This window comes from Penicillium psychrosexuale (assembly GCF_028828465.1).
Source record: "Penicillium psychrosexuale strain IBT 29551 chromosome Unknown utg000002l, whole genome shotgun sequence".
Classification (NCBI taxonomy): Eukaryota; Fungi; Ascomycota; class Eurotiomycetes; order Eurotiales; family Aspergillaceae; genus Penicillium; species Penicillium psychrosexuale.
Window position 1 is genome coordinate 5,764,048 of NW_026643187.1, and position 26,516 is coordinate 5,790,563.

The 26,516-nt window shown below is 50.4% G+C and overlaps 10 protein-coding genes across 10 annotated transcripts; 7 read left to right on the forward strand and 3 right to left on the reverse strand.

Annotated features, from left to right (window-relative positions):
* Positions 1-283: 283 nt before the first annotated feature.
* On the reverse strand, positions 284-1,292 carry pdx1 (uncharacterized protein; the record flags this gene model as incomplete). Its single annotated transcript, XM_057184263.1, has 2 exons — positions 284-1,071; positions 1,214-1,292. 2 exons carry the CDS (start codon positions 1,290-1,292, stop codon positions 284-286), a joined length of 867 nt encoding a protein of 288 aa, XP_057045713.1.
* A 463-nt stretch (positions 1,293-1,755) lies between these two features.
* Positions 1,756-2,613, forward strand: N7518_003337 (uncharacterized protein; the record flags this gene model as incomplete). The annotated part of the gene is made up of 1 exon (XM_057184264.1): positions 1,756-2,613. One exon carries the CDS (start codon positions 1,756-1,758, stop codon positions 2,611-2,613), a length of 858 nt encoding a protein of 285 aa, XP_057045714.1.
* A 370-nt stretch (positions 2,614-2,983) lies between these two features.
* On the forward strand, positions 2,984-7,017 carry N7518_003338 (cohesin subunit SMC1; the record flags this gene model as incomplete). Its single annotated transcript, XM_057184265.1, has 6 exons — positions 2,984-3,014; positions 3,064-3,157; positions 3,208-6,166; positions 6,217-6,524; positions 6,578-6,944; positions 7,000-7,017. The coding sequence occupies 6 exons, from the start codon at positions 2,984-2,986 to the stop codon at positions 7,015-7,017; spliced, it is 3,777 nt and encodes a 1,258-aa protein (XP_057045715.1).
* Positions 7,018-7,763: 746 nt separating this feature from the next.
* On the reverse strand, positions 7,764-8,903 carry N7518_003339 (uncharacterized protein; the record flags this gene model as incomplete). Its single annotated transcript, XM_057184266.1, has 1 exon — positions 7,764-8,903. One exon carries the CDS (start codon positions 8,901-8,903, stop codon positions 7,764-7,766), a length of 1,140 nt encoding a protein of 379 aa, XP_057045716.1.
* Positions 8,904-10,618: 1,715 nt separating this feature from the next.
* On the forward strand, positions 10,619-10,873 carry N7518_003340 (uncharacterized protein; the record flags this gene model as incomplete). The annotated part of the gene is made up of 1 exon (XM_057184267.1): positions 10,619-10,873. The coding sequence occupies one exon, from the start codon at positions 10,619-10,621 to the stop codon at positions 10,871-10,873; it is 255 nt and encodes an 84-aa protein (XP_057045717.1).
* A 2,651-nt stretch (positions 10,874-13,524) lies between these two features.
* Positions 13,525-17,232, forward strand: N7518_003341 (glycerophosphocholine acyltransferase; the record flags this gene model as incomplete). Its single annotated transcript, XM_057184268.1, has 6 exons — positions 13,525-13,672; positions 13,727-14,185; positions 14,240-14,425; positions 14,480-14,909; positions 15,580-16,455; positions 16,503-17,232. 6 exons carry the CDS (start codon positions 13,525-13,527, stop codon positions 17,230-17,232), a joined length of 2,829 nt encoding a protein of 942 aa, XP_057045718.1.
* A 433-nt stretch (positions 17,233-17,665) lies between these two features.
* N7518_003342 (MRS7 family protein) lies at positions 17,666-19,392 on the forward strand (the record flags this gene model as incomplete). The annotated part of the gene is made up of 3 exons (XM_057184269.1): positions 17,666-17,732; positions 17,789-18,282; positions 18,337-19,392. The coding sequence occupies 3 exons, from the start codon at positions 17,666-17,668 to the stop codon at positions 19,390-19,392; spliced, it is 1,617 nt and encodes a 538-aa protein (XP_057045719.1).
* A 1,001-nt stretch (positions 19,393-20,393) lies between these two features.
* N7518_003343 (NUDIX hydrolase) lies at positions 20,394-21,477 on the forward strand (the record flags this gene model as incomplete). The annotated part of the gene is made up of 3 exons (XM_057184270.1): positions 20,394-20,559; positions 20,802-21,173; positions 21,284-21,477. The coding sequence occupies 3 exons, from the start codon at positions 20,394-20,396 to the stop codon at positions 21,475-21,477; spliced, it is 732 nt and encodes a 243-aa protein (XP_057045720.1).
* A 291-nt stretch (positions 21,478-21,768) lies between these two features.
* On the forward strand, positions 21,769-23,055 carry N7518_003344 (uncharacterized protein; the record flags this gene model as incomplete). Its single annotated transcript, XM_057184271.1, has 1 exon — positions 21,769-23,055. One exon carries the CDS (start codon positions 21,769-21,771, stop codon positions 23,053-23,055), a length of 1,287 nt encoding a protein of 428 aa, XP_057045721.1.
* A 2,782-nt stretch (positions 23,056-25,837) lies between these two features.
* Positions 25,838-26,098, reverse strand: N7518_003345 (uncharacterized protein; the record flags this gene model as incomplete). Its single annotated transcript, XM_057184272.1, has 1 exon — positions 25,838-26,098. One exon carries the CDS (start codon positions 26,096-26,098, stop codon positions 25,838-25,840), a length of 261 nt encoding a protein of 86 aa, XP_057045722.1.
* Between the last annotated feature and the right edge of the window lie 418 nt (positions 26,099-26,516).

The following is a 26,516-nucleotide window of genomic DNA, read 5'->3' on the forward strand; positions in this document are numbered from 1 at the left end:
ATGCCAACCGGCCTTCATGGGATATAAACCATGGAAATGAGAATCAACCTTGATAATCACCTACATGTTTCTTGGAAGTCCAAGGGCTGATTCAATTTGACTAAGACCAGTTTTTAATATCGTGGTTTAATTCCCTTTCTCAAGTGAAACAACCCAATTAAGGAAATATCCGATTAACTATGCTATACTGTATACATTCATGAATGAGTTTCGCCTGCCCATTTTTTGGCTCAGCAACAAACAAAAAAACCTCGAAGAAGGGAGATTTGAAACATAAGGAAATTTAAAGCACCAAGCGCGCCGGCTCAACAGAGAGAAGAGTCTTGATTCGTTCCAAGAATGCCTTCGCGCGGACCTCCTCACCAGCAGGGACTGTCAAGCTGAAAACATTAGAAGCAACACCCGCGCTCTCACCCGAAGCTGCAGGTGCAGACTTCTTAGACGGCTTGGCACTAAGGAAATCGATCAGGTCTTCGGTAACGGGCTTAGAGCGGACAGTCTTAGGAGCGTCGAAAGCGTTCAGGTCGGGAACGTAATCACCGCGTGATGTGTTGACCGGCTCGGCGCCGAGGATCTCATCGAAAAGCTCGTCGGCGGAGGGCTTAGAGCTAGCCGGGCGAGGCAGGTCGTCGTTGGCAAGGTCTGTAGCCACGGCAAGGAATCGGGACAGCGGCACCGTCACACCCAGGTTATCTTGGAGCTTCTTCTGGGCAGACAGCACGGCGGCCAGGGAAATGGAGATGGCCACGGAAGTTAAGCGCGGGGGCTCGGCCACAACCTTCTTTTCGGGCACGGCCGGTGCGGCCGGTGCGGCCGGAGCCGCAATCTTGATGTTGCTCAGATCGAGGTGGGTAAGCTTGGCAAGTGTGGCGGCTTGGTTTGACGGGTAGTTCGCGGGGATCTTGCCGATGTATGCAAGCACGTCGCCCTTCAAGAGACGACCCTTGGGGCCGGAGGCTGGGATCTTGGAAACGTCGGATTCGGGGATGCCCTTCTCGCGGAGGAGCTGCGCGACGGAGGGGTAGAGTGGATAGGCGATGTTCTGGGTTGTGATAGAGGTAGATTGCAGGCCTGGAGGGTGGAATGGATGACGCCGTTAGCCCATGTAGTAATGCTTGTTATAGCAAGTAAGTTCCGCCGTAGCATTGAGCTCAGAGGACCGGCTTTCCGTTGCGGAGATGTTGTTCGCTATGAACATGGATGGGAAACTCACGTCTGCCGACACCGAACACCTTCGGTTGACGTCGAGCGAACATGGCCGGAACCTGACCGACTGTGATCCTGGCTGCCATTGCTATGTGATTCTGTTTTGGAGGATTGGGAGTACTGCGGTGCCGATTGGGATATTCGGCCGGTGTCGCAACTCGCCGCAGACGCTAGATTTGGAATGAACGAGCAGAATCAACGAAGAGCCCACCACCGCGTTGAAGCGCACAGATCTCCAAGTTCAATTTATTTTGGGGTCGTGTGTTTGGAGAGACAATCCAAAGCACCGTTGGAGCTGTGGAGGGCGTTGGGAGCTTTCACCGGCGGCCAAGACGGGAACCTTTTTCTGCCGCCTGCTGTTTTGGCTGTTATCGGCGAATCCCGATGAGAACGACAGTCGACCGATTCTTGTCCTAGTAAGTTACGGAATGAACCTATTCAGTCGTTGACTATTCGTCCATTTTCCCCCGGATTCATAGCTGTCAATTGACTACGTGCTATGGCCTTAATCGCTTTACTAACTTGAACATCCATAGGCTCATAGCAACCATGTCCGTCAGACCACCCACCTTCTCAATATTCTGGCGCCAATGCCTACAAAGTCCAATGCGACCTGGCTTTCAGATGAACTCGACATCTTCCTTGCGCTACTTCAATTCTAGTGCACCCCATTACAAGGTCAAGGGTGTGGCCAGAACTGTCGATTCCGCGTGGCAGGCCGCAAGTCCTTATGGGAACAAGAACCCCCGTGCCCTTGCGAAGCTGCAAGCGAAGGTATTAAAAGCCGGACAAGTGCTTTTGTTCAAGGCGCCTTCTCATCGCCCATATGTCTTGACTGCGTATGGTCTGTCCGCGTTTTGCTTCGCCTATTCCATCTACAACTCGAACGCGGTTCTCCGGGATCCCCTGGTTCCTATTCCGATGTGGCAGAAATCTCTATTTGGTGGTATCTGTATCATGATGAGCTTTGGAGGCACCTTGTTCATCCTCCGAACTGGCTCCCTAGTCAGAAATATCAAGGCGATCAATTCCAATGGTCGTATGCGCGTCCTCTTCACAGTCCGAAGCTTGGTTCCTTTCAAGAAGCCTTACCAGGTCGAAGTGGCGCCGGGTGATCTCTCTTTCAAGCGCAGAATCTCGGTCTCTCCGGAAACCATGAAGCATTACGAGGAAAGTACCAAACTCGGACGTGGATTAAAAACGGAGCCAACCTTGTTCACGAGGCTGCAATCCATGCCTCGTCGGGTTTTCCAGAGCGTGCGGCAACTTTTCACAAACGAGGACTTCATCATTGTGCAATTGGCGGGGCACAAGACCCATTTCCGACTAGACTCCAATGGATACATCTCAGATGATCTCCTGCACTTTGGGCGCATGGTGAATGTGAAGATGCCATTCAGAGATTGATCGATGATCATATTCAAGTATCATGCCCAGAAAGTCGCTTCATGTGTCGTATCCAGTTCAGTTTGTACATCATTTTTGGCTTTGTCTCTTAGATGGCGACACAGCACTTGTAACACTAGTCAAGAGCGCGATTTCAATCGAGAATCCAACAATTTATATCATAAGAGTATTGCCTGGCAGAAAACGTTGTAGCATGCAATGCCGCATCACTAAATTTGGGAGCCACGTGATGGCCCCGGCGCGTCCTAGGTGGACGCGGTTCACCCGCTATCGCGCCCCTCACACATCTTGCGCACAACTTAATCTCTACTTAAATAACAGGGTTCTTAAATTCTCGGCGCGTTGCTCCCTCAGGGAAGCCGCTGGCAATATGGGAAAACTCATTCGTTTGGAGCTTTTCAGTATGTACCGACCGGAAGGTGCGCAGGCAGTAGCTAACTTTGTTACTAGACTTCAAGTCCTACAAGGGACATCATGTCCTCCTATTCGGAGATGCGTACTTCACCTCGATTATTGGCCCGAATGGGTCTGGCAAGTCAAACTCGTGAGTGCCTCCTCGCCTCAGTCCAAAGGACCCAGGCTAACGCGCATTAGGATGGATGCCATATCTTTCGTTCTAGGAATCAAGTCCTCTCACCTGCGATCGAGCAATCTCCGGGATCTTGTCTACCGTGGCCGTGTTTTGCGCACGTCTAAAGTGGACGGAGAACCTGCTGCTGATGGACAGGATGGCGAGGAAGAGGAAGAGCCAGAGAGCATGGATGTGGAGCAAGATGCCGGTGGAAACGACCCGAAGTCCGCTTGGGTGATGGCAGTCTATGAGGATGATGCGGGTGAGGAGCAACAATGGCGCCGATCTATTACCAGCCAAGGTGTCAGCGAATACCGCATCAACAACCGAATCGTGTCCGCCCACCAATACAACGAGGCCTTGGAGGAGGAGAACATCCTGATCAAAGCGCGAAACTTCCTTGTGTTCCAGGGTGATGTCGAGGCGATCGCATCCCAGTCGCCCAAAGACCTTACCCGGTTGATTGAGCAAATCTCTGGCAGTTTGGAGTACAAGGCCGACTATGAAAAGTTCAAGGCGGAGGCGGAGGAGGCCGCAGAGCAGCAAACTATCCAGCTCAACCGTCGACGAGGCATCAACTCCGAAGTGAAGCAATACCAGGAACAGAAGCGAGAGGCTGAGAACTACGCGAAAAAGGCCGAAGAACGCGACCAGGCCATTATCACTCATATCCTGTGGAAACTGTTCCACTTCCAGCGGTTGATCGACGACTCCAGTGCTGATATCCAGAAATACCAAAATGAGCTCAAAGAGTACCGCCGTGGCGTTGAGAAATATGAGAAGAACGTCGAGGATGCCAAGAAGGACCATGCTCGAGTCGGCAGAGATGTTGGCAAGGCTGAGAAAAACATCACAAAAAAGGAGAGGGAGATTGAAGAACTCAACAACTCACTTGTGCCTGTGGATGAGAAGATCGACATCACCCTGAAAAAGGTTGAGAGATACGCGTCAAAGATTACTGAGATCGAAAAGGAGCGCACATCACAATCCAACAATGGCAAGCAACTAGAAAAGGACCTCAAGCTTGTCGAGAAAGCTCAGGCCCAATGGGAAGTTGAATGGCAGAAGACCATGAGCAAGAAGGGTGGCCAGCTGAGCGAAGCCGATCAGCAGGAGTACCGTAAACTCAGAGAAGAAGTGAACCGACGTTCATCGGCGGACTCGTTGAACCTTGACAATCTGCGACGGCAGAGAAAGACCGAAGCTGAAGCAGTCAATAGCTTGAAGGGCAAGTTTGAGAACACTGAATGGCAACTGAAATCAGTTGAATCCGATGTCCAGAACATGAACGAACGCAAGGCGTCTCTCAATGACACCGTCAAGTCCACATCCAAAGAGATCGAGCATAAGAAGAAGGAGTTGAACGCATTGACTTCCGAGCGTTTGAAGGTCTCGCAAGTGCGAACTGAGCTCGAGGAAAAACTTCAGGTCGTGTTAAGGAAACTTCTCGAGGCTGATGATGGTAAGAAGCAGACTGAGCGCGAACTCCGCGCCAAAGAGTTGATCTCGGCCTTGAAGCGCATCTTCCCCGGTGTCAAAGGCCGTGTCAGTGATCTTTGCCGGCCGAAGCAAAAGAAATACTCCGATGCAGTCAGCACCGTACTAGGTCGACACTTTGACGCCATTGTTGTTGACAACGAGAAGACCGCGAAGGAGTGCATTCAGCACCTACGCGACCAACGCGCAGGTCAGGCCACGTTCATTCCGCTGGAAACTATTCAAGTCAAGGCGTTCAACTCGAACCTGAAGGGCATGCACCGGGGCATGCGCCCTGCCATTGAGACTATTGACTATGATGATTCAGTTGCACGAGCAATTAGCTACGCGTGCGGCAACTCTATAGTTTGTGACGATCTGGCGACGGCCAAGTACCTTTGCTACGAAAGAAATGTGGATGCGAAGGCTGTTACCCTCGACGGAACTGTCATCCACAAGGGTGGTCTCATGACTGGTGGACGTGGTCCTCAACAGCAGAATTCCAAGCGCTGGGAAGATTCCGAGGTCGAGAACCTGTATAAATTAAAGGAGAAGCTCATGGGCGATCTCGCGACCCTGCCCAAGAGTCACCGCCGAGGCTCTGAGGAAGAGACCCTGCAGGGCGAGCTCGTCGGTCTCGAGCAGCGCCTCATTTACTCTCGTGATGAGTTGAAGGCGCTTGAAAGGAACCTCGAGAGCAAGCGTAGCGAGCTGGACTTCGTTAAGCGCCAGATGGAGGAACTGCGACCCAAATACACCGAGCGTAAGGAAAACCTTGACGAGCTAGACGAGACAATCGAAACGTCACAAGCTTCAGTCAGCACTGTCGAGGATGAGATCTACCGCAGTTTCTGCAAGCGCTTAGGGTATGATGACATCCGAGAATATGAAGCTCAGCAGGGTTCTATGCAGGAAGAGGCCGCACAAAAAAAGCTTGAGTTCACCACCCAAAAGAGCCGAATCGAGAACCAGCTCAGCTTTGAGAAACAGCGTATCCAAGCAACCGAGGACCGAATCAACGGCCTCAAGGCGCAATACGAGCGCGACCAGGGCTTGATTGAAGAGCTACAAAGTCAGCAAGAAGGAATCCGCAACCAGCTCGATGAATTCGAAGCGGAACTTGAACTCCTCCGAGAGGCCCTCGAGAAGCAAAAGGAAATATACGGACAAGCAGCAGAAAACTTGGCAGAGCAGCGTCGTGAACTCCAGAAGCGTAGCAAGCACGTTGAATCAGCGTTGAAGAATGTTAATGCACTTGAAGCAGAGATTCAGAGAAACTCTTCTAGTCGTTACACTCTTCTGCGTCGTTGCAAACTTGAAGACATTGATATCCCTTTGACCGAGTCTTCTAATTCCCTTGACAAGCTTCCAATTGATGACCTTGTGCAAGCAGCAGACCCCGATGCCATGGAGGTGGATGAAGGAGATGGTCTGGACGAGACTGCTCAGGTGCACGATTACGGTATTGAGGTCGACTTTGATTCTCTGGGTGAGACCCTGAAAGAGGTTTGTTCTCCTATCGATTGCTTATTTGTCACATACTAATTCAATTCCAGGAGGCCGATGACAAGCTCGAGGATGAACTGCTCGACAAGGTCCGTGTTCTCAACAGTGACCTCGACAAGATGGCACCGAATGCTCGTGCCATGGAGCGCCTGGAGAGTGTCGAGAACAAACTTCGCAGCACTGAAAAAGACTTCGACGACGCCCGAAAGTCTGCACGAAAGGCCAAGGAAGAGTTTGAGTCCGTGATGAAGCTGCGATCCGACCTCTTCAACAAGGCATTCACGCATATTTCTGAGCAGATCGGGCCGATTTACCGTGAACTCACGCGCAGTTCCAATTACCCCCTGGGTGGTCAAGCGTAAGTTTCTTATGCTTTAATCCCGACTCTGAATAATCGCTAACACCTCAAAGCTACCTCGATATTGAGGACTCAGACGAGCCATACCTGGACGGCATCAAATACCACGCCATGCCCCCTCTCAAACGTTTCCGAGACATGGAGCATCTCTCCGGTGGCGAGAAGACCATGGCCGCCCTCGCTCTGCTATTCGCAATTCACTCGTACCAGCCGTCCCCATTCTTCGTACTGGACGAGGTCGACGCAGCCCTGGACAACACCAACGTCGCCCGCATCGCCAATTATATCCACGACCACGCCTCGCCGGGCATGCAGTTTATCGTGATTAGTCTGAAGACCGGACTGTTCCAGAACAGCGAGGCTCTGGTCGGTATCTACCGGGACCAGGTCGAGAACAGCAGCAAATCGTTGACGCTTGATGTGAGTTTTAATGTGTTTCGTAGATATGGAAATATGCTGACAATGATTGCTCCAGCTTCGGAAGTACACCTAGATCGGTGGTATTTATGCGGATTGTGTGATGACCCTTTGCTTTTGCTTTGCTTATTTCTTCATCTTTGTAGATTATTGAGTCTTGCTGGTTTGTTTTCTTCTTCTGTCGGTGTCAATCTTAGGAGTAGGAAGCCCAGTGTCTATTCTGAGCACTTATTTCTATCGACAAGGCTGTTAATTGATACCAGTTCCTGTACTGTGTTTTTCAAGTCGTTCCAACCTTTCTCATAAGTCGTACCTGCGGGTAACCCTAAAAATATCCCACTTCTACAGATTCGGGACTATGCTTAGAGGATTCCCGAAAGTAGATATGAATAGATTCAATTAACTCCATCTAACTAGATGTGTTAAGGCCGCCACCATGTTGAAAACCTCCTAGAAGATGCTCATGGCAAAAGATAGGAGAGAGATACCAAGGCCTCGCAAAAAAAATAGCAAAAAACTGTCCACCTGTAAAACCACGAACCGACTGACTTCAAGTTCTTTTCAAAAGATTCAAGAACCTGACTTCCACCATGTAGAGAGGCACTTGTTGAAAGCACCGGCGTGGGAAGAGACAAATCGAAGTCTCAAAAGAAGAAAACCGAGAAGAAGAAAACCGAGAAGAAGAAAACCGAGAAGAAGAAAACCGAGAAGAATAAAACCGAAGATTGAGAACCGTGAACCGAAAAGACTTTTCATCCGCGAGACTTGCGGCCTATTAGCGAGAGGCAGGTAGTCATCGAGGCCCGATAAGTCAGATGCCAACTAGTTTGTCGCTGTCTGTGCCACAACCTCAATTTCCTTCGCAGGCTTCACCTTGGGAGTGATCTTCATCCCAGAAACAGCCTTGGCTAGGATAGCAGCCTTGGCCTGGGCAGCACTCTTTACCTGGGCGGCATTCTTGGCTTGGGCAGCACTCTTGACTTCAGCAGCAGACTTAACCTGAGAAGCAGTCTTGAGCGGAGTAGCAGTCTTGGCCCCAGCAGCAGGTTTAATCGGAGTAGCACTCTTAGCCTTAGCAGCAGCCTTGGCTAGAAGAGCAGCCTTGACTTCAGGAGTGATCTTAACCGGAGGGGTAACCTTGGCCTGGGGAGTAACATTGGCCTTGGTTCCATTCGCGGTGGTATGCTTGGTCTGAGAAGTAGTAGAGTCGACCTGAGTTGCTGTCTTGGCCTGGGGAATGGTCTGAGGAACGGCCTCGGGCTCAGTGACGGGCTCGGCTTCGGTGGGCGTCTTAATCCCGCTGGTATCAGTGAGATCCTCGGAGGACGACTCAATATCCACGCCAGAGGCAGGGACAGTCTCAGGAGTAGTATCAGGGAAAGCTTCCGAGCCAGTTGTCTCGGCGACAGAGACAGGCGGGGATGGGTTGGCTTGTTCGCCCTCACCAAGTGGCTGGGGGACCTGATTCGGGATGCTCATGAGAATGTTGTTCACGGCATCAGGGTTTTTGTGAATGTGGACCGTGTGCTTCAGCTTGTCCTTGACCTTGAAGTCACAGGGAATGAGACGGTAGGGGAGCTCCTGGTCGCGGTGGTACTCGTAGAGCCGGACTTTGTAGCCACGGATGAGGATGGCCCAGCATCGTTCATCTGGAAGAGGGGCGCTGAGCAGTCGGGGAACGAACTGATCCCAGTCTGCCTGGACAGAAACAGAGGTGTCGAGGACGACCTTCACGATGGTGTGCAGGGATCTTTCATCGCCAGAAGCTTTCACGACGAAGCAGTTGGAGTGGTTGTTCTCCTCGTCCTCTTGCCATTTGAGGACCCAGCCATCGTTCGAATCGAAGGCGTAAGTGAGGAGAGCGCTAATCATGATCTTGACATTTTCGGCGGTTGGGTTAGCCTCGTAGGCGTTGATGAATTCAGCAATAGCAGGAAGCGAGAGATAGTTGGTGGTCTCCATGATTCCGAAGTTGAAAAGAGTTGCTGGTGAGAAGAGACTGATGAACTTGAAGAGGAAGGAAGTGGCAGGAAGGAAGTGACAAGGACCGAGGTGGAAATGCTTAAGGTCTTGGGATCGCAAGCAAGATCAGGAAACTGCACGTAACGTGAAAGTGGGAAAGTGTGCGTAGAAGAGTGAATTGAGGCAAACATTTATACTTGTAGGGTTAGTTCTACCTACCCTATAAACGCGTGTTTGATCAAAGAAGGCGAAATATCAAAGCAAACATTTGTCTTCCACTTGTTACTGATCTGTATAAGTTCATGGATTTCTGTATGTACTATTTCAGGTAACATAAAAGTGTGAGCTAAGTGAAAGGTCGCCGTCTACGTCCATAGATATATATCTAGATCTAGTGTTAGTCTGTCGATGACTCTATATTCTGAGCATTCACCAGGACACAAGCAGACTGAAAAGCAAATGAAAGGAAGCCAAGAGTAACCCAGGAGGAAATATATACTGAGTAGACAGGATGATGTCTGCTGGGTCCTTCCTATCTAGGCTGTCGTCGCTTCCATGGGCTCGGACTTCAATGGCTCCAGGGCTTAGTGAGTAAGTTGAATGTCTACTGAGTGCACCCGGGCATGTCTAGTGTGTGCTACAATAAATCTCAATACAACAAATTATTGTCTTCCATGTTCGAAGTTTACTCGTTGACTCGTTTTGTCATCTCACCAGGACAAGCAGAATCGACTGACTACCAGGTTCAAGCTCCCCTCATCTCAAAATAAGTTACATAGGCTTCATTCACATGTCCTCTCTGGGCCTAGTAGACTTCACGTGATCAATACTAGAGAGGAGCAAAGATCATATCTGAGGCCAAAGGCTCAACAGAATCTGCATATCCTCCTCACTGGTCTCTGACTTCGCAGGTACATGAAGTGGTCAAGTTCACCATCAAGCTCTGAGAGACTGATGCTAGCGGGGGATTTCCGACCGAGCAAGTTCTCAAGAACCGGTGATCGCCAAGGCGTGAGATACCATATGCGGATTGGAGACAATTGCAGGATGTCCTGAAAGTAATCACAGAGCTGCATATACTGCACACTCACATATGTACAGCGACATGATCTATACGATCAGGTCCGAAGGCGTCCATCACTGAATGGCGTGCCTAGTACAAATGACACCGTACGTTGTAAGCATGGATGAGATTCCCGTTATGGCTTCCTGCCTGAGAAATCCGCAAGGCTGGATAGTGGCTGACTGGGGAACCGGAAACGAACCGATCGCCTATTATTGCTCGGACTCATAGCCATCAGGGTGAGACTACTGACATTGCCTTGTTCGTATACGAATCAGAGAATGGCAAGCCCGTGCGAAAAAGCAATGTCACGATTGGCAAGAGTCAAGGGCTCAAAATTGGGCTTCCTGACCAAGTAAGTTGATAGGAGAAGCGACCCGCTCTCGGTTTCGGGTGTGTTCTATCGAGTCATGGGCCCCAGGGTAACTGGAAAGCTTAAGGGCCGTTCGTATCGAGCCCTACCCCTGTACCTGGGGTTGAGACCAGCAGTTCGCAAGTGATAAAGTACTGGATTCCTGCCCTATACCTCCAGCGACACTGTGACTGGTCAGCGTGCTGAACCCCGACTTTCTATAGTCGGCTGCATCTGCACAGACACTCCTTATCTATCATTCGCGCTCGAAGCGGTTCTAGGCTCTCCCTTGACAACTTAATGGAGCGCTTTACACAGACGGAATCCGTGCCCACTAAGGATAAAACCAAGCTTCGACGGGGTATCGAGCCAATAGCTCTAATCGCCTCTCCCTGGGAATCCGACGCCAAGTACGGTGAGACGAACAACGGGGTCATCGGGTGCAGTCTACTCGGGTATAGTCAACGCCACCGGCCAAGGAACTGTGAGCCCATGTTCCAATTGCAAATCATGCCCAGTGTCAACACCCCGGACACACGGAGACGACCTGAGTGAGAGTTCCAATAATGCAAGTCTCCTGCACCGATACCCTGCTACCGGGATTTGGGCATCTGCACCCAGCTAGCAATGGAAATGGGAAGGCAGCGGGAGCTTCGGGTGCATTACCCGAGATTTATGCTGGAGAACATTGCGCAATGTAAGTATACTACAGCAGCGACACTCGATATTCGGCTATCGACAAGAAAATATAGTGAATATGCAATCGATCGTGGTGTAACGGTAGCAGTACATATATATTGTGGGAACAGCTGGCGTCCACGGGCGGATGGATCTGCTATGCGCATAATGTGGCTATTATAGGGGAGACGTACAGAATAATACACAAAGCGCACAATAATAGAATCGCCCGTATTGTACTGTATGTTGGATGTCGTATATCGCGCCGATCATTTCGTCTGCGGCCCGCACATAGGCAAGGGGCGCATGTCTCTTCCACACAGACCATTCGATTCTCGTGTGGGGAGTGTTGGGTGTTACCGAGTTGGGGCCAATGCGGCTCAGAAGGGAAAACCCCCGTGTCACTGATTGCGTGGAAGTATTTTGCTTTTTCCCATGAGGCTGCCTGGCAAACGGCTGGATATTCGATTCTCAAGCCATCAGATGCATAAAGACAGAAAGTATAAAAGGCGGATACTTGCTGTCCCTGTCTTCAACGGGATTACAGTATACTAGTCCAATGTCACGATCAACCCGATCTCTCGCAATATAAAGTGAAACAGTACCGTTATATTAACAGCACGGAATATGCGGCCCGGGGCCCATCGGCGAGCATCAAAGAGCGACGGTTATATTTTCCGCATTTGTAGGTGGAGTCGAGCAATAAGAGCGCCCTAAAAAGCAAACACGAACAAAAACAAGAAACAGACGGTGGGGAAGAAGAACGGAAGATCCTAGCTAATCATAGCCATTTCCAATAATTGCTGGTCGTATAGCCCGAAAAAAAGAAACAATGCCATGATAGTTACGGAGTAGAGTGATCAAATTCGCAATGATCAGCTTCTTTCCCGTCCTGTCGACACTGTCGATCCGGGAGCAGGGAACCGATCCCAATGGTAGTTGACTCTTTCTTCTTCTGGATAGATGGAGTCCGAATACGACAATATCTGTAGGAATGCTTCTCTAGCTCCGGGTTGCCACGTCCGCTTATGCACGATGCCGAACAGGAGTTGAATCTGAAGACTCATAATATGTATTTGTAGAAAAAGAAAGAAGAGAAAAAGAAAGAAGCCATCACGAAAATAAAAAACAAGGCTGACCAGGATACCGTCGGGCCTGGTATCCGCGCGTCCGGAAGCAGAAACCGACTTCCGCGAACTTCAAAATAAGCTCAAGATTCGATGGTCGCGTTTACCCTCGTATACGAAGACATTCATGGACCCCTGTTATACATAGATTAGGTTGTAGGGCACGGACAATGGTGGACCAAGCGCGGTGGAGATGGACATATGATTGTACTGACAGGAGGAAGCGAAGAGAAGAAAAGAAAGGGAATAAATAGGCCGTGGGTGCAGCTGATGTACGGAGTAGTTGAGAGTATCCATAGGGAATCCATAACTAGGGAGAGATTCACCTAGACCCATTAGTCAGTGCTTTATTAGCCTCTCTTGGCTTGCAGGAGATGATCTCAGAGGCGTCCAGGATGACCGCTCTTCTTTATCACTCGTCGTGCCCAGGGATCGCCGATCGGTTGATACGATTGGATAGTGATTTATTGATTATTCCATGTCTGCATGTATTATTTCTGATTCTGATAATTGGGTTAGAGAGAACTGGTGTATCAGACGGGAAGTATTTCATAAATGGATTGCTGCAGATGGCTAGACATCGTTAGGGCAGTTAGGGCAAGCTAAGAAGTTATATAAATCATTTAATTAAATAATAAAACAATTTAAAATAGAAATTGAGACGTCCAGAGGTGTGGGCCGATCTCGGATCCCCCGACAGAACCATGGATCGAACAAGGTTATGTGACACTCATCCATGGCTCACAGCCCTAAGTGTCAGTGCGCAGAACGGACTCGACCCATCGACTACACATCGCAAAGGGGCAGACGCAGATGGGCCAATCACAGCCGCCACACCGAAGTGATACGGAGGCTGTCCTATTGCCACACGCTCGCTTCCGCAGCTATTCCTTTTTCCTTGCATTAGCCCCAAGCCGATTCGTGCGTTCAGGAGACGTCGGGGTGGAGATATGCCAATCCTCGGGGTTTGGCGTCGGAAATGGGAGATCATGGAGAGCCCGTATTGCACTTGCTTGGTATATTTATCTCCCCTGGACCCTGCCCCTGATCGAATGGTCCCGGACTTCTTATCCATCGGCAAGCTGCGTTGACTCTTCTATTAATTGACACCGTGGATTGTTGGGCATTCTGTATATCTGTGCACGTTACCTTGAAAAGCGCAGCCTGACCTGGATTCGACTTCAACCCGTACTATCTGATTCTCACTATGGATATGAATCGATATCCAGTTCCTGGGGATGTCTTGGAGAGAAGACACTCTGATACGTGCATCCCACAGCAGCATATGAACATGGTAATAGAACTATTGCAAACCAAGGCACCAAGTCTCAGTGGGCTAATAACCAACAGCCGATCACTCCTAAACAACCCCATACCGAATATACACACCCACACTTCGCCATGATCTACCTCGACCACAACGGTCAATGGCAACTACAAGCCTCGCCCTCAATTGCAGGCTGCGAAGGCGCCATCTTCACCCAAGATGTTACAGACCGATTCATAGAAATGACTGGCCAGACGCCCCAAACCAGTCCGCAGTTCCCAAGTGAGTCAGATTCCATCCAAGTTCCAGCACGACGCTGACTTCCTCTCCTTGCAGACCCGACCCAAGCACCCCACTCCCCTTGGGACGAGCAACCCGCTTCGGGATGGGCCCCGCCTCAGGCGAGACAGGCTGAGATGATCCCGTTCCAATGGTCATCACAGCAAAGCCGAAAAAAGTCGAGGCGTGCCGGCGGTACGCCCAAGTCTCGACCGAAATCTACCTCGCCGCCGCCTGCCGCTCCGGCTCCCGGGCGGACGGTCCTTCGTGTCGGGAACCGGGCGCTGCTGCGACGGTACTATGAGAAGGCATTTGAGGATTTCCAGCAGCTCAACTGCCGGGCTATTGCGAAATCCTATATTAAGCTTGTCGAGCCGAGGAAGCAGGTCCATTACCCGTATAACGGGCGCAGGGTGATTGCCGGTGTCTCGCAGCGTGTTGACCCGGAGTTCACGAAGCCTGCGTGGTGGCCTGCTGGTGTCTTGCACAAGGAGCCTGATCATCTGCTCAAACCTGGTGAGCATATCCTAGTATCACGATATGAACCAGATTAATACTAACCGACCATAGACCGTCTGCGACTTCTGGTTCATATCCTCTGTGAACTAAAGGATAGCCACGGAGTCACAACGGATAAGCTGCGAGAAGCTGGCCAAGACGTCAGACGGCAGATTACACCTGCCCACCGGCTGCAGGTTCTCGACGAGATCTACTTTGTGCGACAAATGGAAGAACAGTATCTGGATGGTGAAATCGGTATGTATCACCCTATTCAGGACCCAATCCACAGTTCACTAACATGTACTATAGATGGCAGTACCTTGATTCAGATAACACAGACACATCTACCCGAAGCAATCTTCCCAGACGATGACCTATTATCCCGGGCACACGCAGCACCCGTAACAGCCCCTTCCATCGAGGCCGAATATAACATGCACGATGCCCGCGACAACCCCGTTATCTCCACGCTGGAAGATGACGACCCAAAGCTACACCACTCGCATAGTCTGCCCCTCTCACCCACCACTAGCGAGTCCAGTGGTCCACACAGCCCAACGGGCAGTTTCGGCTACCCAATAGCCATAGCACCCTCCGTGCATGTAATACCCCCTCTCGAGTCCCCCAATGTCACAAAGTCTATACATCCAGACCCGGGTTATCTGTCCGGGTACTACTCGCAGCCGTTTGTGTCTGATAAAGGGCCTGGGTTCTGGCCACATGCCAATACTGCCTCGCAGTATGGCTATTGATGTTATGTTTCTCTTGTTTTCCAGTACATAACTGGAGTTTGAGCGTTTGGCTGGACACGGATATTGGGTTTCCTTGGTTACTTTTCCATATATATATTTTCTTAGGATGGTTTGTTAATTAGCTTCCATATACGAGAAGTCAGGGAGAATGCAAATTAATGGACAACCTGATCTCTCGTAGAGTCGACCTTAACTATGAATTATCGCTGCCTCAGGAGTCAGGCGACACCTGGGCCAAGACGGCTCGCTGATTGGGTCCGCGTGACGATCCCCTAGCGCAGCTCCTCCATCCAACCACCACTCACATCGCCAGCACACGTCAATTTCTCACCTTCTCGCTGGCTCTTGACTGTGTGTTTTCCAACCTTTTGGCCTGCACCAAAGCATCAGAAGCCCTATCTCGCCGTTTCCGTGCCATGCGCCAGTGAGCCCGCAGTTGTTTACTTCTTGGGTCGCCAACCACAGTCCGCCATCCGCGCCCTCCGACTCCAACACACGCGTGATCTACCGATAAGGTAACTTTGCCGTCTTTGAATGATTACCCCTCATGTCTATATAATGGCCGTGTCGTTCGGCACTTGTGCCTGTTTGGCATATCTACAAAGTGCTTTTGAAGCTTGCAACTATGGGGATGCTAACTTTCAATCGTTTCCTCAGTCGACCGTATCCCAACACCCGGGACGGACCGACCATACTCTGCTTCCAGCAACAGTTTTTGATGGAAAGCACCGGCTCGAGAAGAAAATCCGATACCATGTCGGCCGAGCCTCCGGTCTCCACGCCAGTCGTGGAGGATGTGTCTTCAGATGACTCCGACAACGATGAATCCGACACTCCTGCCATAACCCCAGGAACCCTGTCGCGCAACGGCTCCTTCTCAAATAGCAGCTCGTACCTGGAAGACTGGGAGTCATTTCCACCGCTGGACAAGCTGACTATTTTCGACCTTCTCGACAACATCCACCTCTCACAGCGTCTGGAGACTTGGCAGCAGACCCTCGCCGCGCAAAAGGAGAAGGTGCGCAAGCAGCGGGAGAAGCTGAGGTTGTCGTCCTTGAATGCCAAGGACCGTGTTATGGGTGAATGGAAGCGCCATGCACCGACCGCCGAGGAGAAGCTGGAGAAATATCGTGCTCGGATGAAGCATGGCGTTGAGCGTCTCGGCAAGCGCTGGAGCCAGACGGCGACTGTCACTCTCCGCGAGAAGATGTCTTTTATTGCTGGTGTGCTCAATATCTTCATCAGCGGCTACCTGATCGGTGCTTGCCCGGAGTACTTTTACTACTGGTTCAGCGGCCAGCTGGCTTTTTTCATGCCCATCCGCTACTTTACATACCATGCCAAGGGCTATCACTATTTCTTGGCCGATCTCTGCTATTTTGTCAATTTGCTCTGCATGCTGAGTATTTGGGTCTTCCCGAACTCGAAACGGCTTTTCATTAGCACCTTCTGCTTGACTTTCGGAAACAATGCGGTTGCAATCGCCATGTGGCGGAACTCGATGGTGTTCCACAGTATGGACAAGGTCGTCAGGTACGTTACACATCGAAAGGAACAAGTTCGTTGCTCATCTTATCTAGTCTCTTCATTCATATTATGCCACCCGTGACTCTGCACTGCATCGTACACCTGACTCCGGTGGCGATACTCAAGGAACGCTTCCCTGCTGTCTACGACATCAAGTTCAGTAAGCCCGGGGACCCAGAGCATTATGGTCTTGGTGCCATGATCCTCTGGTCCACGGCCCCCTATGTGGTGTGGCAGCTCATGTACCACTTCCTGATTACCGTGCGCCGCCGCGACCAAATCGCAGCGGGTCGTCCGACTAGCTTCACCTGGCTGCGCAAGTCCTACTCTAAAGCGTGGATTGGGCGGTTTGTGCTGAGTCTACCTGAAACGCTGCAAGAGCCATGCTTTATGGTGATCCAGTACGCATACGCTTTATCCACTATGCTCCCCTGTCCGATCTGGTTTTGGTACAAATGGGCCAGCGGTCTGTTCATGTCTGCGCTGTTCGTCTGGAGCATCCACAATGGAGCGACTTACTACATCGACGTCTTTGGAAGACGCTTCCAAAAGGAGCTGGAGCAGCTTAGGACAGATATGGCTCGTTGGCAAAACTCTCCCGAGGGATCGACCAGTCCTATCCTTATCCCTGAGCCCAGCCCTCTCAGTGAAGCCATCAATGCACACAGCGAGGAGAAGCGATCCAGCGTTGATCGAATCCCTTTGTTGGATACTGCCGATGTCTCCTCTACTGATATACTAGAGAAAGACAACAAGGATTCTGTTGTTCGAGAGCGAGTTTGAGCTTTACGGACATACCATGTTGACATCGTTATGCTAGTCTTTATATACCCTTTGTTGGTTCTTTTGTCAAGATTCATGAACCTGAATTGAGCGAGTCGGTTTATAGATGTACACGTTATTTAGATTGATATGAATGTTATGAAAATACTCCTCCGTCGGTCCGTTCTCGAACTGTCCGGGATCTCTTTAACCCCGAGCAAAACCCGAGGCGGTCTCGGCCGTCACGTGCCAGATGACTGCGGCAGTACATCACAACATCTCGTCGGATCCGGTTCCAGGACATTCCAAACTTGTGACCGACATTTTATTGCTGAGATTTTTTTTGGATCATCCTTTGGACATTAAGATTAATCATTAATTTCATTATTGTTGCCCTATAAACCCCCTGTTCGCTCGTTGCTTCGTGCACCAACTTTTTCACCGTTTCCCGCAAATGTCCGCTACAATGAGATCAACCGGATTAGTCCGCGGAACACCTGCTTTCCGGTCTGCACTAATCGGTAAGTGTCGAGTCCAGAAATAAATGGCAATGCCAGTTGCTGATACTTCCCAGCAGGCCGTAGTCGTTCCAGTGCATTGAGCCCGGCCTCCATTGCAGCCCGCAGCCTTCTACGAAATGGCCGCGATCTGCCATCCCAGATCTCGGCCCTGGCCATCCTGATCCCGCAGCGTGGATATGCGACCGAGCCAACCCCGTCCACCAACTCTTCTCAGAACTACCCTCCCCCCGGGTTCAATGCCGAGCAGGCCAAGAAGCCGCTCGCCCAGGAACAGACCACGCAGTCACAATCGACGGTTGCGAAGACTCCCGAGACACAGGCTGCTGCTAAGCCGGCAGCCGCTGGAGGGGTTGCGAAGGCGAGCGCGGAGGAGCAGAAGTTGGCTGAGAAAAAGAGTGCGAAGAAGTTGACTCTTGGACAGAAGATCAAGAAGGAGTTGCAGCATTACTGGGATGGTACGAAGTTGCTTTCCACTGAGGTCAAGATTAGTTCGAGACTGGCACTGAAGATGGCCGGTGGTTATGAGCTGAGTCGTCGAGAGCACCGCCAGGTATGCGCCAATACAATATTTCGATTTGACGTTTGGCTAACTGAGTTTGATTAGCTCCAACGTACTACAAAGGATCTGGGACGTTTGGTTCCGTTTTCGATGTTCCTCATCGTACCATTTGCCGAACTCCTCCTCCCCGTCGCCTTGAAGCTCTTCCCCAACATGCTCCCCAGCACATACGAGGGGCAGAAGGCCCGTGATGCCAAGGCATTGAACCTCAGATCGACCCGCAAAGAAGTTTCGGCATTCCTACGCAACACCATTGGCGAGACTGGTCTGCCTTTGACCGCAGCCACTGTCAAGAACCACGAATTCACAGACTTCTTCCGCAAGATTCGCACCACCGGCGAATCGCCCTCGACCGAGGATGTCATCAAGGTGTGCAAGATCTTCAAGGACGATCTGACCCTTGACAACTTGTCCCGACCCCAGCTGGTCGGCATTTGCCGTTACATGAACCTGAACTCCTTTGGTACCGACGCCATGCTCCGGTACACCATTCGCCACCGCATGCGCCAGATCAAGCGTGACGACCGCGCGATCTTCTACGAGGGCGTTGATTCCCTCTCCGTCCCCGAACTGCAGATGGCCGGCGCCTCGCGCGGTATCCGCACACACGGCGTCTCCCCCGCGCGCCTGCGCGAGGATCTCACCATGTGGCTCGAGCTGCGTCTCAAGCAGGGTGTCCCCTCGACTCTGCTGGTCTTGAGTAACGCCTACCTATACACACAGGGCAAGGAGACCGAGTTCTCGTCGCAAGTCGACGCGCTCAAGTCCGTGCTCTCCAGTATTCCCGAGGAGTTGTTCCATGAGATTGAGCTCGAGGTGCACAATGCCGAGGGCGCTGCTACCAACAAGCAGCGTCTGGAGGTTATCAAGGAGCAGGAGGAGCTGATCTCGGAGGAGAACGAGCAGAACAGCAAGAACGAGGTCAAGGGCGTTTCCGTGCCTAAGGATACCGAGGATATCGACGAGAAGGAGGAGACTAAGGTCCAGCCTCCGGTCGATGGTGATAATCAGTCTGCTGAGGCCAAGGATGCTTTAGCGGAGGGTGAGCGCGCCGAGAAGACCCCCGAGGCCAAGGATGCGAAGAAGAGCGAAAGCGTGTAGTTATATTGTTTGATTTATCCTTGGATTGTACTTGTCATATAGATTTCCTTTACTTTGGCGCTCATTTGGTTTTCTTCCCTTCGGTTCTCTCCTGTGTTATTTATTTCGTGTTGATAGACCATTTGATCCCCGCCTCTCCCTTATTATGTTCCTGTATACTCCATTGACTCCCATATCTCGACTAATACAACTACATCAGTGGATAAATCAACCGTAACACTTGAAGTATTCTCCGGATTTATATCATTAGTCACCGACATTCCAAATTACCTCGGCTACAAACCCCTTCTTCCCCAGTAACTATAGAACTTGGCCACGGAGTACTCCGTCCATATCTCGGTCCAACAAACCCATTTGAAATGCTCTCACGACCACAGCGCAACCTTCTCCAGAGACTTCGTTTCAGCTGCGCTTACCAAAACTCAATCCAAAACCAACCCAAATCATCCCTCCACTCCAACCCCAACCCCAACCCCGAACCCCGAACATCCAAAATAATGTCGCCCCTAAATCCCACCTCGCAGGTATGTGTAACTTGTTCTTTGCAGCTACCCGAAAGGACCGCGTGTCCTGCGGGATTCCGAATCTGAATCTGCTGTGTCTATTTTGCCATGCGTACCTACTATCCCTGCGGGCGTTCCCCCTGCTTCTTTTCCCCCTTAGCCACGGGGGGTGTGTCTTAAATTGCCATGTTTCTTTTCTTTTTTTCCCGCGACGATCATACCTGGATGTGTTATTATCCAGGGAGCGGTTCGGTCTCGGGGCTATGGGCGTTTGAGTTTCGGCTTCCAGTCTTACGTGCGTTGGATGGAACCCTTTTTGAATTAGGCAGGAGATGAGATGATGTGGAATATTCTTTTCTTTGATTCTCTGAGACAAGGTTCTTCACGGTCCAGCCGAGACTTCGTCGTTCGATTTCTTTTCCCCGTGGATGGACATCCCGATGTTAAACACAACCACAGTATAGAAGAAAAAGAAAGAAGGCTGATATTTACTTACACATGTATCAGGAGGCAATCGCCAGACTTCGAAACTACATCCCCCCGCCAACCACGTACTACTCGGTCCCGGTAAGCAGACGGGCGGCAGTGCTGCTACTGCTCTTCGCCGACGCCAAGGGCGATCTTAGGGTGGTCGTTACGATCCGGGCTAAGACACTAAGTTCGTGTGAGTGACCAGAACTTAGAAAATACGTGGATCAGCCCTGTTCCCAGGCTGCATGACATGGGTTGGTTGTTCGGGACTAGGCTAATGATATTCGGGTCTACGGAGTAGACGCGGGAGATGCTGCATTGCCAGGTGGTAAGTTTGACAGCTCCAGACTCAGCAAGGCAAAAGAGAAACAGGAATAAAAAAAAAAGAATAAATTCCTCGCTTAAACTAAACTAACCCCTTCTTCGCCGGAGTAGGCCGAGCAGAAAATACAGAATCCGCCTTCCAAACGGCGCGGCGCGAGGCATGTGAGGAGATCGGCCTCCCCGACATTCAGGAAAGGGAAAAGCTTCCACCCCCGTTCAGCGTGGAGCATCTCTGCGAGTTCCCGGCAAATCTTGCCCGAACAGAGGTGGTGGTTCGTCCCTGCGTTGCGCTCCTCCACAGTTATGATGCGGGCTTGGGGCTGAATTCTAATCCCGAGGTGTCACTTATTCCTATTCTGGACACGAGAGAGGTTGAGGCTGTTTTTACGGCGCCGTTCCAGGATTTCCTGCGCGGACATGGACAGAATGGGGAGGACTGGTATCGTGGGTCGTGGGGGATGTGGCATAATTCGCAATGGAGAAGTAAGTTCCCCTATGTTGATGTATGTGTTGTGTCTGTGTTGTGTCTGTGGGATTGCCAAGTGGAGGACGTCCCAAATAGGAAATAGCCTGGAGACTAACTACGCCACTAGTGCATCAGTTCTTTGTTCCCAGAGCAGACCAAGTCTACCGTATCTTTGGCATGACTGCACGAATTATCGTCGATGCAGCCCGGGTCGCATACGCGCAGGAACCGGAATTCGAACATAACAGTCATTTTGGCGACGAGGCCATGATCGCCGACTTGCGCCAGTTGGGCCGGTTAGGTGAAAAGGCCAAAGTTTAGGAGAAGGACTGTGCAGATAGACATGCCAATAAGAAGTATATAAATAAGACGGCCAATCAGACGAGGGCGTAAGCGGATCAAGGGCGATCAAGTCCTTGCGTCAGTTCGTTTGACGATGTCTGTTTGTTAATAAGATTAGGTGTTAAGGGTCTGTTAGTTATAAGCCCTGATCTCTCCTTACATCGGATATCATTCATAACTTCACTCCTCTTTCTTTGTTGAACCTTCGACTTATTTCCATTTCTTTGATGCTTATTTGATTGTTCGACATTCGACATTCGACATTTCCAAATGCCAACCTTGTACACCCGAATGGCTCCCCCCGTTCGACCATCTCGCTCACTCGAAGGACTCGAGCGAGTAATCCCACCACTGTCACCCCAACCTCCCTTCTCAAATCGCTCCGATCTCTTCCTCAACAAACCCCTCCCCGCAAAACCCCTGGACCCAGAATGTTCGGCGATGTGGAGTGACTCCGACAGCGACACCGAAAGTACCCTCGACAGCATCACCAGCGAACCCCGCCACTCCGCAGACAGCTATCCCATCGGCATCTTCGTCAGTTCCGGCTCCGACTTTGACGACTTGGGCGATCACCCGCCTCCAGCCGATCAGCTCCTGAGACTATCCCCACAGCCTCCACATAAACGCACGGACTCGATCGATATCAATATCCCCGAGCCGTCAGTCTCAGTATCGTCTTCGTTTTCGTCCCAGTACGGACGGCCCTCGAATTGGAGCCAGAACCGCACGGGCACGAATCACTACTTCCGCGAGAAAAAGTGGGATTATTTCCCGGAACTGGCGCCCTCCGCTGTCCAAGCGAGTGGCCGCATCAGCCCAAACATGAACAATAAATGCCGCAAAATCGGCAACCCGCTGGAATTCGCCAAGGGAAAGTACCGCTGGCACTCGCTCGACCGCGGCGGTCTCGTCGGCGTCCGCGACTCGATCAAGACGTACGTGCACCGCACTCTCTCGCGCGACTCGACAGAGAATAAACCAAAAGATATTACCCGTCCGGCGACGGCGCCTATGGACCACCATCTTAATGATGTAGGCGGTGCGCTCGGCAACACACCGCAGCAATCTACTTTAGCTTTGGTTCTGGACACGCAGGCCGCGCTGCGAGCCCCGTCCGTGGCGACGTCCAGCAGCAGCGACTATGACTATACCAACCACAGATTCCATCTTCAGACACCGACCTCGCCTACTTCGCTTTCATCCCCGACAACACCCCGCCAGAAACAGCTCGCCGTGCCACTATCCGCGTACCAGAAACACGGGCCCGTGATCTGGGAATCGCCTAAGAAGACCAAGAAGCGCAATGTTCAGTTCCCGAGATACAAGTCCCCGCCTGGATCGGTGGCAGAGCCTTCTTCGTCTTCGGCTCCGGATTTGTCTTATTCTAATGCCACGCTGGCTTCGCGGAAGTCGCAGAACAATACCCGGGGCGTGTTCCTGAAACGAATCGGGGAGTCCAAGGATGATCGCAGGAGGGAGCAGTTGAAGGCGCAGATCAAGTTGGTTGGGCCTGTTAATCCGCATACTTATGTGCAGGCTGATCCATGGGTTTGATTGTGTTTCTTGTTTTGTTTTGTTTTTGTTCTTCAGCACTACTCTCATGACTTCTCACGACATCTATACCTATCTATACCCTCTTCACTTATATTTTTGTTCTTGTTGGATTCCCTGCTTATTCTGTCTTGTTCTGTGGCTTTGTTTGTACCTTTGTTATTATTAGCTTTTCTAGGTGTTTCCAAACAAGTACTTCTGGCTTAACTTGGTGTAAGCCAGTGGCTCTTGAAAATCAGATTCAATCATACCATTCTACCTCATCTTAGATACTCAACTGCATCGAAAGTCAATAATCAATTAAACTTCTCTGCACAACACCTAACCACTTCTACAGACGCTAGTTTCTTACATGCACATCCATACCGCACAGGTGCATACGGCCAACAAACCAACGTAGATCGCCACTGTCAGGCAATTCCAGTCATATTTGAGATACACCCACCTTGACACCACTCTACTCCGCACTTAGTCAAAGCCACGTCTGCCACTATCCTGTATTTATATATTCCAATTGGTTTATATCTGCAATGTAATCAAGAAATTAAATTAAATGAGGGGTAAACCAGGGCCTGAACTCTCTTCGCACCAACTCATGAAATATTTCCCGAGTGTAACGAAACCTCGTGTTGGCAAGCAGTTCTCCGCACAACTAGCGGTGGGTGTGTATGTTGTAGATGAGCTGTTCGTTGGGGAACAGCCCTATCATTATTATTGTGCGGAATGTGGAATGTCCACTATATCGGGTGTCATCACCGACTTTTAGATTTGTAAGTTGCTCGGCCTAATTACTCCAAGGGGAGTTGGGCCGGTCTATTGTAGAAACTAGTTAACTAATGAGAATAAGATTGAATAATATCCATGCTGTAAGAGATGAGATACGTTGATCAACCCCACTTTGCATTTGGGCTAAGCGTTGGGCTGGGTATGTACTTCGCTACATGAAGAAACGAAGGATATGTGCGTATCCGAGCTGTCGTCGGCTCGGTGATGGGTCGGAATTCTACGAAGATCTAGATGTCGGATCAGATGTGTTGACTTTGTGTTGATCTTGGCTTGGACAGGTCGACCTAAAGTTCTATGTTCCAAGGTTAATATTGTGGCTTACTGTGGGTATCCTTAGAATAATAAGATCGCACATATCTCAATCCTAGAAGCGACCTGTATCTATCATGACGAGGTCGCTCGTCCCGATCTGTATTTTGGCCTCTGTGGCGGTATGCTGGTAGAAAGGGTCGCTAGCAGAGTCTAGAGCTATGAACATTCCATGGTGACGATTTGTATAGTTTAGGGCTTTGTGGATGGTCGCTATGTAGGATTAACAGTCAGCTTCTATACTTCACAATATAGAACTTGGATAACCTGAATATCAAGTTGGTTAACACTATTCTAAATGTCAATATTTGGATAGGAACGATAATCATGAAAGTAATTCAATGTGCCATCTCTTGTATCCATATTCTAGTCCGGAGTTAGACAAACTATACCACAGCGACTCACTCATCTAATATACAAAGGGTTTTACACTAATTACAATCAACCGATGACTGTACATAGACTCAAGATCTCCACTTGAGGCAATAATGAGATCCCTCTAAGCGGAGTCGCCGCTGACCTAAAGTGCGGCCCCGTCTTCTAGTATACGCGGACCTAATATATAGCGACCTAATATACAGCGACCTAGTATACGCGGACTAAGTTCACGGCGACTAACTTGGGTATATAAGTTGGAGACTTCCCCACGTCAGACGATCTTTCTTACCAACCTGCATCACTGCAGTCATCCCTGACTGCAGTTAATGTCGGATATGGCGATATGTCCTGACCATGGAAAGGACCTGTGAAAAGGTCTATTCATGTGGAATCTCTGGCATTGCCTGGACTTGGGCTTGTTCTTTTTGATGTGCCTTTCCCGGTAAGTGAACTATGCTTTGTTCTCTCTTGTTGTGTCAGTCGCTAATAGGTATATGGGTAGGCAGAACTTTTTGGATGCTCGTCTAAAGGGTGATGTCGACGAGCAATTTGCAACCGATGGGGCAGATGATGAGTGTGCTGATCCTCGGGAATGATCTGTAAAGGTCTGCCTATGGGGAATCTTAGGCATTGCCTGAACTTGGCCTTGCTCTCTTTCATGTGCTTTCCCGGTAAGCACTATGCTTTTTCTCTCTTGTTGTGTCAGTCGCTAATAGGTATACGGGTAGGTCACCTTTGAGATTTTTTGGATGCTCATCCAAAGGGTGATATCGACGAGCAGTTCGCAACGATGGGGCAGATGATGAGTGTCCTGACCCTCGGAAATGACCTGTAAAGGTCTACTCATGAGGAATCTCTGGCATGGTGCCCTGGATTTTGCGTGTTTTGTTTTTAATGTGCCTTGCCTGGTACGTGAACTATACTTTCTCTCTTGCTGTGTCTGTCGCTAATAGGTATACGGGCAGGTCCTTTCTAAGAGCCATTCAATACTCTCCCAAAGGGTGATATCACCCAGAGCACTTTGCCATGACGGGGCGGCGAAGAGCCGGGACGAAGAGCCTGTGCTGGAACAATTGCAGGCACCGGCTTAATGATTGAGCGACTGTCTAAAGCTCATCAAATCCGTACACTCGGATGCAATGAGAACCTCGAGCAGACTGGTTTGATGCCGTCGAAAAGATAGATCATCTATCGACATGGAAAAAGAAGGATGAGACTTCTTGGTCAGTGGTGGAACATGTGGGTCGATGAGCGTGAGTAACTCGAGATACACTTGTCAGGTCGTGGAAAGATCCCTATACTAACCAAGAGTCTAGTCCGCAATGCGAGCTTCTCGTGTATTTCGTTGCAAGGGACGCTCAAGAAGGTCCCGGTCGATTGTGTTGGAGTTTATCAAGCTGCCGCAAGGCCTCCGCTTGCTCTTCTGCCCTAAAGAAGATTTCTTGTTTTGGATTGGAAATGTCTCCAAGGCCAAAGGCAAAGGCAAGATGGGGGGAGAACGGAGGGCGTTGATATGGTCGGGGTTGAGGTAGTTGAATCGGCCGATGCGGCCGTGGCTGCCGACGTCTTCCATTGCCTCGACCCCGGCACTTGCAACTCAAGAGAAGGATCTTTTGGAAATGGAATTTTGAGCTATGTTTCTTGTTTCAATCACCGACTGAGAACTGGCCCATGTCGGTGGCCTGCTTCCTTTTCCTCGCGCGGGCCATGAGCCTGCTGCTCTTGTACCTGAAACATGGTATGAGGTGCTGAATTCCTGGGGAAGTGTTGATAGAGGGAGGTGTGTCTCCCATCTCATAATCTCAATACGGCGAGTTCCCACGGGGAGGCATCACTTCGGAAAAATCACAAGTTCCTTGATATCAAAGCAACCAAAGCAATCAAAGCAATCAAAGCAATCAAAGCACATTGAAAGCCGTCCTAAGACAACAATTGGAACGTAAAGTATATACCAAATTCCGCTCTTCAAGCCTAGGTTTAACGTCTTTGCT